The 12,614-nt window shown below is 36.1% G+C and overlaps 1 protein-coding gene across 1 annotated transcript in view; it reads left to right on the forward strand.

The window, feature by feature from the left end:
* The window catches only part of LOC111873092 (transmembrane protein KIAA1109), a 169,575-nt gene that overhangs the window by 89,865 nt on the left and 67,096 nt on the right, over positions 1 to 12,614 (forward strand). The window contains 5 exon segments of the mRNA XM_033754961.1: positions 1,519 to 1,808; positions 2,616 to 2,814; positions 6,102 to 6,275; positions 7,483 to 7,697; positions 11,363 to 11,507. Of these exon segments, the coding sequence (XP_033610852.1) occupies positions 1,519 to 1,808; positions 2,616 to 2,814; positions 6,102 to 6,275; positions 7,483 to 7,697; positions 11,363 to 11,507 (1,023 nt within the window).

Consider the following 12,614-nt stretch of genomic DNA (forward strand, 5'->3'; position numbering starts at 1 on the left):
AATGAGCAATTACTGCAACTGGAAGAAGACTTCAAAAATAACAAAACAAAAAATGCCTTTGATCGAATCAAATATATGAAAGAAGGTTTCAGACCAAAAACAAAATTTATCTGAGACAAAAAAGGGCTTCTAATAAATAATAAAACAGAGATTATGAATACATGAAAAGAATATTTTAAACAATTATTAAATAAAAATCAGAATATGGAAGATAACGAGGACAATGAAGAAGAAAATACAGACAATGGAGAAGGGGAAGAAGAAGAGATAATAGAGTCTCCAACAAAGGAAGAAGTGAAGAAGCATTAAAGGAACAAAAACTAAATAAAGCACCAGGAGGAGATAACATACCAGCAGAATTATTGAAGGCAGGAGGACAAGAAGGAATAATAGCACTCCACATAATTATAAATAAAGTGTGGGAAGAAGAAAAGATACCAAAGGATTGGGGAAAGAGCATTATATGTCCCATATTTAAAAAATGGGATAAATTAACATGTAGTAACTATAGAGGTATATCATTGTTACTGACAGCATATAAAATTTTAACAAGGATACTAAAAAGGAGACTGGATACATATATACAAAAAATAATAGGAGAACATCAGTCAGGATTTCTACCCAGCAGGTCAACAGTAGACAATTATTCATCCTTTTAGGATCGAAATTCCACAAAGATGGAGAGGAAAATCATGAAATAACAAGAAGAATAAAACTAACAAATAATGCATATTTCTCGTTACTATCAGTTTTTAGATCAAAAGATATACACCAGGCGATTAAAACAAAAATATATAAAACAATGATAAGACCGGTGTTTTATTATGGATGTGAGGGTTGGACGCTAAACAAGAAAGATGAATCAGTCGTTAATTCATTCGAGAGGAAAGTCCTAAGACAAATTTATGGACCAATAAAAGAGAATGGGATATGGAGAATAAGATATAATAAAGAATTATACAAATTATATAAGGAGCCAGAGATCTCAGTGACGATAAATCTTAAAAGATTACAATGGGCTGGGCATGTACAGAGAATGGATAAGGAGCATATCCAAAAGAAAATATTATATAGCACAACAGGCGGCAGGAGATGTGCTGGGAACCCAAGAACTAGATGGATTGATGCGGCGGAAGAAGATGCGAAGAAGTGAATGGGTGTAAGGAACTGAAGAGAGCAGTGCAGGGCAGAGAGGAATGGAGGGGCTGGGTAAGGGAGGCCAAGGCCCGACATCGGTCTGTTGCGCCATAGAAGAAGAAGAAGAGGAATATCATACCTAGTATTCAGCTTCATGACTCATTCTTTCTGAACTATGTGTACTCATTTTTTCTTGAACTACAGTATATCTGTAAGTTCATAAGATGTTGAAGGTATGGTCTTATATCATGTAGTTACAAAATAGACCATTAGTAATTTGTTCCATCAGAGTTTGGTGTAGCCTAGACAGGCCCATTTTTTTGTGACAGCTGGCTTTTATTTACATGTAAGAATATATTACTATCCTTTCAATATTTGTAGGTTATGGACCATTGAGAGAAGAACGTTCTTCCTTGCATCACCCACATGGTCAACATCACCACCTAGGTTCAAATCCTAGTATTTATTCTGGTGGAGGTCCAGGTAGCCAACATTCAGTGACTTCTCTAGAAAATACTTTTTCTCCTGTTGGTAATTCATCAGCACAAGCAAGCAAGTATTGGGAAACTGGTAGGAAAGAAACCGGTGAGGACCTGTACAGCTGGATGGCCAAACAACAAGACTTCATGAAAGACTCAGAAGTTTCCAAGACTAACTTAAAAAGAAACTGGGTAAGTGTGTAAGTGTGCATTGAGGTTTCTTTTATGTTTTAATGTACAACAACATGGTTACCATGTTAAAATTTTGTTTAGTGTTTGGTTTGATGGTGATAATGAATATGAGGGATGTTCAATAAATAAGGATTCCTAGCAACTAACATTTGTGTTAATCAAGCATTCTGTTTTTGGTAGGTAGTATCACTTGGTAGTGGTAGGAGTAGGAGTATCATGCCACAAATAGCAATTCTTTGGAGGTCATCAATTCCACAGTAATGGAGAAGTGGAAGTTTCTGTTGGTGAATTATTGTGAATGCAAGAGCTTGATTTCTACTGCGACAGAATGCCTAAACTCATTCTGAGATGGGTCAAAAGCATCCACATTCATGGGGATTATGTGAAAAATAATGCTCCAGTGGAATAAATGAGCTATATTTGACATTACAATTGCATTTCATTTAATTTGCATGACCTAGGGAACCTTACTTATCAAACAACCTTCATATGAAACATTGACACTAGAAATGTGAAATTTTTGCAAGGAGATAAATCAGAAAAATGCATGTAAATTCCATGTTAAGCATTATTTTTATATCTTTACAATTACAATTTTGGTGACAGTGTGAGATTCTGAGGGCGTCTCATTGAAATATAACATAATGGAAACCTGAGCTGATAGAAATTATGCACAGGAATGGATTTCCGGATTGTCTAGTTATTAATTTATAGTTCTTGTTAACCTCACTGCAGCTTGAAGCAGTTGGAAGGAAGTAGGCCTCATAAGTTTTCCAAAAATTTCATGTTATGTCCTATTTTCTGCAGGAATCAAAGATCGACACACTAACCACTGAAGATACCTTGGAAGATACTGAATACTTACAGATGACTCCAGGAGGTTACAGTCTGTATCCTATGCATGATTCATTAAGACTTCTTGATGCACATCTAATATTTGAGCCTCTGCTCTCCTGCCTTGGTGTCATGCCCCAACAGATGATCAGTAATCTCAGTGGCTCTGCAGGTAAGTCTATTTCAAAATAAATCCCACATGAATAGATGGTTATTGCAACAAATGTGAAATGCTGTGCACCAGACTCTGGATCAACAGGAATGTTTAGCAAGTTAGTAAAAATGAGTCAATAGATATAGGGGATTTTTCAAAACCTATTGCCACATTGCAGGTTTAACCCAAGAGAACACGAAGCCCTTTTTCTTGCATAACATTCATCTCATGCATTGTCTCATGCTGAGAAAACTTAATGTTATTGTATGTTATGCGTAATAATAGTGCTACAAATAAATAAGTAAAATAATAGATACACCTTAGAAAATTTGAATCTAGTTTCATACATGGGAAGCCAAAGCATTGTCCAGTGCACTAATCATCTGAATGTGAACACTGTTTATATATTCCCCTTCAGTTATAAATTGTAACTGTTTGCCAAGTAATTTTTAGACACATTCACAACTGAAATATGCAAAAGTTTTGTGTGTGCACACATGCATGCATGGACATCAGTAATGTGTCATCATTATTGTATGTGCATGCATGCATGTGTGCACATGTGTCAGTAATATGTCATTATTATTTTGTCTGTATTTCTCTTGGTGCCTGTCTTTTTATCATCCCTGCTTGTTCTAGGCTATTTACAATAGAACATTAAAGGTTAGCAATCACTTTGCAAATATAGAGGCAGTAACTAAAGTGTGGGACAAGGAAAGACGCTAATCCACAGCGTATAGCTGAAATGTTTAATTTATATTTCACTGACATAGTAGGAAAGCTTATCAAGCAAAATAATAGTATGATGATGTGCTGTAGAGCACCACAGAGAATAAATACCTGTAATGAGACCATGTTTATTTGTCCAGTGACAGAAAATGAGATATTAGAAGTGGTGATGAAATTTAGGGGGAAATTTTCAGCAGATACCGATGAAATACCAGATTATGTGGTTAAAAAATATATATAAGCGGTTAAAACGCCATTAGCCCACATTTATAATGCCTCTCTAGAAGCAGGTATTTTCCCAGAGAGATTTAAGATAGCAAAGGTGAAACCCCTTCATAAAAAGGGAGACAAGAAGGATATGAAAAACTATAGACCAATATCCCTTTTGTGTGCTTTCTTGAAAATCTTGGAAAAGTTGATGCATAATAGGTTACTCTCCTTTTTGACAAGAAATACCATATTAACAGAGGCCCAACATGCATTTAGGATGAATAGGCCAACTGAGACTGCAATTTACTCTCTTCTAGCAAACATACATGAATCAGCTGAGAAAAAAGAAAAAAGAAAAAACAGGTCAGAATTTTTTTGTGATTTAACTAAAGCGTATGCCATAAATCATGACATCTTACTTTCTAAACTACAAACATATGGAGTTAGAGGTGTGGCAAACTTATGGTTTAAATCATATTTGGCTTACCGGAAGCAAGTTGTTGAAGTAAGTTGTGATGGCAAAAAATATACATAGGCTCCAAGAGAAACTGAATATGGAGTACCACAGGGTTCGGTGCTTGGACCATTATTATTTTTATTATAGATAAATGATCTGCCTTTGAATATCAAAGAGGCGAGGATGGTTTTTTTTGCAAGTGATATAAATATTTTGGTAACAGCTGAATAGGGACATATCCTGCAGCAAAAGATAAATAAAGTCACAAATGAGTTATATGGATGGTTCAATGCAAATAATCTTATATTGAATACTCAGAAAACAATAGCAATGGCATTTCATAATAGACAAGAAAGAGATTTGATGAAACCTCAAATCAAATTTGGCAAAATGGAGATCTCCTATAAATGTGAAACGAAATTTCTAGGTATATACATGTATGTTGGCGAGCATATGGAGTGGAAAGCACATATGATGTTCTTAAGCTCAAAACTTCATAAAGTCTGTTACATGATAAAATCCCTTAGGGATGTAACAAGCCGACAGGTTATAAGGAGTATTTACTTTGCTCACTTCCATGCTTATTTGAAGTATGGTTTAATTTTCTGGGGTAGTAACCCAAAAAGTAAAATTATATTTAAATTGCAGAAACGAATTTTTAGAATAATTAGTGGTGTCAGTAGATTAGCATCATGTAGACAACTTTTTAAGAATTTAAACTTACTTCCACTACCTTGTATGTATATATTTGGAATAGTATGCCATGTTAAACTACATTTAGAAAAGTAAGAACAAAATAACTTAGTTCATAATCACAATATATGCCAGAAGTTAATCTCCATGCTCAGCTTTGCAGAACAAATGCCTATAAGAAAGGAGTACTGAACATGGGAATAAAATTATACAATAAAATACCAAATAAAATTAGGGAGATAGAAAAAATGAGACAGTTTAAAAAAGTAATGAGGTCATATTTGGTACAACATACGTTTTATTCTGTAGAGGAATATATGTTAAATTAAAGATGGTATGTTTGTGAAAGGGGGGTATTTATTTTTAATTATAGAAATTGAAATGTTGTATGTTTAATGTGTATGGAACGTTTTCCTGTGACAGTGATTTGACGAGGAAGGAAGAATGGATTGGTTGATTGATTGATTGATTGATGTGAACTGGATTGAATTGGTTACTCTGCTGGGGAATTTATATTGTCTTAAATTTTTAATGTAGTTTTATATGGTATGTTGGACATGTACACAATTTGTGTATGTAGTTAAATATTATAGTATTGTTGATTTTTATACAAATAATTTGACTTGTTCTATATCTGGAGGCTGTATTGCAAAATGTGGTTTTCTGGAACCAATAAAAATATGAATATGAATATGAATATGAACAGAGTGAACATTCCAAAATTGTTAAGGTAGCTTGTTTATACTCTTAAAGGAATTTTATTATTACCCATATGTAACTCATCCATTGCAATGTGTCCTTAATTTTAGCAGGCTCTCTTATAGTGTTTTACCATCAGTTCTTGCCTGATCTGATTTCAGATTATATTTTGCTTTGTTTCTTAATTATATGCGAAACATTATCTGCATGGCATGCATTAACTCCTTTTATTAGTAATTCCAATTCAATGTACAACTCCTTTTATTTGTAACTCCAGTTTAATATACCACCTTCAGTCCTGGTAGGGTTTGGAGTTCACAGAATTGTTGTTTTATTGGGAATTTATGATGTGTATTAATAAACATAACATTTAATAACAGGAAAACTAATTATGTTGTCTAGTCACCATTAAATTTTCTCCATGTCTAGTTTGTAAATATGTATGAATATATATCCTCACAGATCACGACATAAATGCAAGGACTGATAACACTCTTTTTGCCATCCATTATTACAGGTCCAGGAAGTGGCAATATTTCATCATTTGACACTTGGGGATCCAACTTGTCACTGGTTAGTGCCATTGAGACAATGAGAATTGATATTGTTGTCAGTGAATTTGGTAAAACCAGTGATAAAAAGAAAGGCAAATCATCATCTGCAGGAGGAAACAAAGGATCTAAGAACCTTGGTAATGTTAAATACTTTTTAAGTTTTGAGGTTTTCACGGCGATGACAATGAAGAAAGTTGTCTTCTGGGTTTAGGCACCGTGTATTCTTCGTTTTGGCCGACGTTTCGGAGGAACGTAGCGCCTCCATCTTCAGAGCTTTTTCTCTGAATTTAACAGTATGACTGAAAACTTGTACTGCTGGTGGCGTGGGACTAAGTCCCTTGTACTACAGCCACTTCTGGCCTATTATACCAGCCCCAGATGATAGGTGAGGGTAACTGTGGAGCAATTGGTGGAATGAAGATTGGCAGGGGAAACTGAAGTACTCGGAGAAAACCTGCCCCAGCACCACTTTGTCCACACAAATCCCTCTTGACCAGACTGGATCGAACCAGGGCCGCAGCGGTGGGAAGCCAGCAACTGACCGCTTGAGCTGTGGTGCGGCCAAAATTTGTACTGGCTTATGTAATCATTATTCATTCTGGTTTGGTGACAAGAAACTCGCTTCCCTGTGATGGCTTTGATCCATGTCACCGCTTAAGAAAATCATGCTAATTCAGATTATGGTACAGAAATTTTATGTGATTTTCATATCCTCATTTCAGAATTATATAATGTAGAACAGTAGTTTCTGACCTTTGGCCGTTTCCCATATAAAGGTTGCAGGCTTCTGCATCTGGGATGCAAAGGGTTAGAAGAGGACTTTTTCTTCTTCACTCAGCACGTTAAGGACTTAATGACAGGGATTGCTCAGTCTGTTAGATTGCATTTCTATTTGCAGTAGGGGCATGGAGTTTTTTCCTTCACCACAAAATCCTGGCTGACTCTCGGACCCACCTATTCTCTTATCAAATGATTTGGGGGGAGAAGCAGTTGGGCTGTGAGTTGGCCACTCACCTGACGGAGTCCACATTGAGCTTTCCCTCTACTCCCTCTATAGCTTCACATTTTATGGTGTTTAGATACAGGGGCTTCATAATATGGCAACTTTTATTTAGTGTTCCATATGTCCATTATGAAAAGACATTTATAAAATTCCATTCATCCTCACAAAGGGATGAACCTGGCTGCCGCAGAAATTGTATGTGTTGGAACAGTCATAAAGTATCACTAAGCTTACTGGTAGAACATACCTCTCTAAGGATCTCACAAAGTAGAAAATTTTCTCCCTGACAACAGCAGGACCTAGGATGTGACCATTGTACTTAATTGTAATATTTATTATAGGAGGAGGAAAATTCTACTTAGATATTCCCCCTGAGACACCAGCATTTCTCTGTGAGAAGATGGGAGTTGAAGTGGACTTGAAAAAGATGGCGGATATGACAGTTGATGATATGATTCAGAAACAGAATGTTTTATACATCTCACGTGGCCAGTTAAAGAAACACACCAGCACTATACTGAATATCAGCTTGAATGTGCGCTATATTTCACAGCAGGTAAAGGAGATTCATTGAGTAATATTCTGTACACATTAGTGAAACTGGCAACTCTTTCTGTTTCCTATATCAGAGGTGAAGATTCCTGGGTGTCTGCTCAACTGAGTAAGTAAATATTTCATGCTGGTATGTTAAGTGTGAACTTTGCATGATAGAATTCAGTATAATGTTCACTTTAAGAGTATGACATTTTTTTTCTTGAAGGAAACATTGTTTTGTATGTACGGTACATGAAGGATAGTTGACTAGAGCCATTTTTAGCCTACTTTCCTTCCTTAGATAAAAATCGGCTTATGAGATCACTGTACTCCAGATGTGTTTGTCATCCCCTCCTTTCAAGTTTTGGAACAGTTAACTGATTTTCATTGATCTTGATATAAACATTATTCCGTTGGAGACCACCACAATATTATATGTTTTGATTTCCTACAGTCAGTAATAACTTGGTGGAAACATGATCATGTTGGATGAGGATAACACTAGTGCAAGTTAATCTGGGTCCCTGAAATTATGTATGGTAATAAAGCTTTGAAGAAATGTAACTTTGATAAGGTAATATTTTTGTATAGTGTGGGAGTCGTTTAAAAATTTTCTTTAGCTTTTTTTTAATGGAAATACTAATGAACCATTGGAGCTAGCAATGCAGAGTGTTTTGTATGGAGATACATTGTAAAGATATCTACACAGTATGTATGAAATATTGTTTGTAAGTCAATAATTACAAATATGTTGATAGTATAACATTTGAGGCTATATCCAACAGATGTAACTTAGAAGGAATCAGGGTTGTATCAGGCAAATTTAACATAGGAAAAATTTATGCTTAAGTAATAATTCCTTTAAAAAATAAACCAAGGAGTGTGATAAATCTATAGGACTAGACATCTCTGCAACAGGAATATCAACTTCATGATTTATGCTCTGAGTTTTGTGTTGTTTTTGTTATCATTGATCTCACAGAAGGGGAGAACACAGATTAATGTATGAAGATGAGGCCCTGAGAGCAATATTTGTGCATAAGAAAACCATAATTTGGAGCTTCATAATCTGTATTTTTCAACTAATATCATTAGGGTACTAATGATACAAGGGTACAAGCAGAATGAGAGGGCAGGCCATGCAAGCATGGCTGAGATGAGAGATGCATACAAAATTTTGGTCAGAAAACGTGAAGAGAATGGTCCATTTTGGAGGCCTAAATGTAGATGGCAAGGTAATATTAAAATTATTGTCAGATAAATATGATATAAAGATGTAATTTTATTTGATCTGTCTTAGATTAGAGTCCAGGATAGACTTCTGAGAACATAGAATTGTTTTCATCAGGTTTCCCTGCATTCCCCAGCTCTGCTGTGGAAAGGACTCAGGACAGTGTGGCAGGTATCCATTTAACAGAAAACTGACCATGGGCTCCATAGTCTACAGACTTTAACAAAGCATGTAGGATTTGAGGTTTTCACAACAGTGGTTTTGAAGAATTCTGCCTTCTGGGCCTTATATTCCACAAGATAGACCTCTTTTTTAACAAAGCATTTCTTCTTTTGGATCACAGAACAGAGTACCCCTTGCACACAACAGCTTAGCAGCCACCACTTCTCTGCCCACAACCCCATGAATTAGAGCTGAAGAAAAATGACATGGACAGTACTAAACNGAAAATAAAAGGAAAAGAAGTAAAAACTACAATAAAATTTGTTGCACTTAAGACGGTATTTATCCATATATAAAGCATTTCTTCTTTTGGATCACAGAACAGAGTACCCCTTGCACACAACAGCTTAGCAGCCACCACTTCTCTGCCCACAACCCCATGAATTAGAGCTGAAGAAAAATGACATGGACAGTACTAAACTTTGAGGTTCATAAATGGAGGAAATTTCTTGACCACTTGAGCAGCTATTAAACTTGCCCATGTGACTTCAGTAACAGTAGACAATATTAATGGCTGTTTATTTATTTATTTACTTCATATCCATGGATCATTATGCATGTTTAAGCATCCTTCATAAACAGTTGGAAATTCTTAATATAATAGAACATTTTTCACTAAGTTGTTGGTTGATCACTTTATGTGTGGACCTCACAAATTTTTACTCATAAAATTTTGGTGAAATATATATGTTATTATGTGTACACAGACGTTTCAAGCTTAAAATGGAACAAGATGAATGACCATTGTAAAGGTCTTACACCCATTTCATGCACCAGTTATAACCTATTCCTTGGAAGCACATCAAAATTCCAATTCTTGTCAGTGTTTCTTAAATGGAGAATAGATTTCTACAAGGGTTGTAACTTTAATAGTGGCAACTATTTATTTACAACTGATACAAAATAGATGCATGTTTCGAAGTTTTACTGTCCTTCAATGTATTCACCAGTATTGTGTACAACCCGTTGCCAGCGCTGTGTAAGTCGTAGGATACCTTTAGCAGCACCTGTTGTGTTGATAGTTTGAATGGAGCGGTCTCCTGCCTGAAGAACCTCTGGAACAGTTCTGAAGCGAATGCCACAAAATATTTCCTTCATCATACGAATCAAGTCAAAGTCACAAGGGCTTACGTCTGGGGAGTATGGTGGATGGTACAGCACTTCCTAGCCCCATCGATCGAACAAATCAGCCACAGCTTGCGCTGCATGCGGCCGAGCATTGTCCTGCAAAATGATGGGTGTGTTCTGCAGAAAGTGTCACCGCTTTTTGCTCAAAGCTGGTCGTAGGTTGTGTTCCAAAAATGAACAGTAATACTGCGCATTGTCTGCTGTCAGAGAAAGGTATGCTTTAGGATAACACCATCACAGTTGTACATGAGAATCACCATAAATTTCACATTGCTGGGGTTCTGACGAACTTTTGATTTTCGTGGTGACCCGTAATGATGCCATTCGTTCGATTGGCATTTCATTTGTGGCTTGTACGATTTGGCCCATGTCTCATCCAGCATAATGATACGGCATAAGAAAGCCTCTCCTTCACGCTCATAGCGCTCCAAGCGGATATGAGCAGCGTCGTATCATAGCCATTTCTGCATTTCTGTTAAATCATGCGGAACCCATCGTGATGCAATTTTTCTTATGCCCAGGCGTTCCTTCAGAGTGAAGCACAGTCATATGCGCTAATCCTGTCTCTTGGGCCAGCTCACGAATCGTATGGCGTCGATCACTCTCCAGTAACGCGGAAAAAGCATACACATCTTCTTCATTGACACTAGGATGGCCTGGCCAACGCATGTCTGCTACATTTTGGCGTCCCTTGTTGAAGGCTTTTACCCACCTTGCCACTGTTCTGTAAGGCAATGCATATTCCCCACAAGCCTCTTGAAGACCTTGATGACACTGTTGTGGTGTATGGCCTCTGGCACATTCAATCTTCATCCAACTCCGTTGTTCCTGTTTCAAAAACATCATGATAACACTACATTAGACCGCCAGCTAACATGAGGCTCTGATCTTCTTGTCACTGCGCATGCGCATGATGTGGGAAGGGAGAGTCCATTTCCTCTGAGGTAAGGTAGGTATGTAACTAACGTGTGGTATAAGTGACATTATTTGGTTCCGTTGCATGGCATCTCTACAGCAGTGTTGCCACTATTAAAGTTCCAACCCTCGTATATACTTCTTGAAGTAGCACTTGTTGAAATTAGCACAGCCATGTTTTGTTGTTGCAGGTGAACATGCCACTACTACGTCTCCTGCATCAGATAAGCAACATGTACCAGAATGTTAAAGAGACACAAATGGAACTGAAAGAACAGCAACCAGAAGTCAAGAGGGAGAGTTCTGTAAAAAATAACAAGAATGGTTCCTCATCAAGTAAGATAATTCATTATTTCAAACATCTCCCTTCCTGAAGAGTATGTTCTTCTCTGCTGTAACACTATGTAGTTTGGAAAAAGCCAAATATTTCAGAAGAACATTTCACTTTCACTGTCAGGATAGAAGAGTAAGCCAGAAGACGGAGGTGGAGCAACATGTTATCTTTTATCTCCTGCATATGCCTGATATCAGAAATGAGTTTCTATCAAATGAGACTCTTTCAAATGTATTAGTCACTGATCTATTTATGTAATTCTAAGGATACATTTTATTCGTTTTCTTTAATAAATAAAGTGGTCTTGGAGTAAAATTACAGATTCTCATTCATAAGATCCCTGTCTTGATCACAGCTACCATGCCTACTTTCATTCTATTATGAACTATGGATTCATATTTTGGGGGAACTCTTCACATAGTGTAATAATTTTTAAAATACAAAAGAATATAATAAGAATCATTACAGGATGTAGAAGTAGAGATTCATGTAGAGAATTATTTAAGAAATTAAAAATTCTACCGCTTCAATCGCAATACATATTATCGCTTCTCCTATTTGTTGTTTACAACAAAGATAAATTCAAATTAAATTCTGATGTCTATAACATGAATACTAGACAAAAATATAACTTCCACCTACCCTCATCAACTTTATCAGTATATCAAAAAGGAGTCTACTTTACTGGCATAAAAGTGTTCAACAATCTGCCACAAAGTATTAAAAACTTGGGCAATGATACTAAAAAGTTTAAATCAGAGTTAAAGAATTATCTACATGCTCATTCCTTCTACTCTTTAGATGAATACTTCAATGTAAATAGAGAATGATGTAAAATTAAGTTATATTAATTTTTAAGCTAAAATTGCCTGTACTTATGTATGTAACCTTTTGACTTGTTCTGTACCCAAAGGTACTAACCTGCTTAGGATTTATAGAATGTAAATAAATTCAATTCAATTCAATAAGTGCAGATTTTTATCTCAGAAATGGATCTTTTCACTTCATTAGTTTAGAAAGGCCAGGAGGGCCAAAAAGTTCGTAATTGGAATAATATATGGCACAGTTTAACAAGTGAAATATTCTGTAATTTGCAGAAATGAAACAGT

The sequence above is a fragment of the Cryptotermes secundus genome, unplaced genomic scaffold, assembly GCF_002891405.2.
Source record: "Cryptotermes secundus unplaced genomic scaffold, Csec_1.0 scaffold120, whole genome shotgun sequence".
Lineage (NCBI taxonomy): Eukaryota > Metazoa > Arthropoda > Insecta > Blattodea > Kalotermitidae > Cryptotermes > Cryptotermes secundus.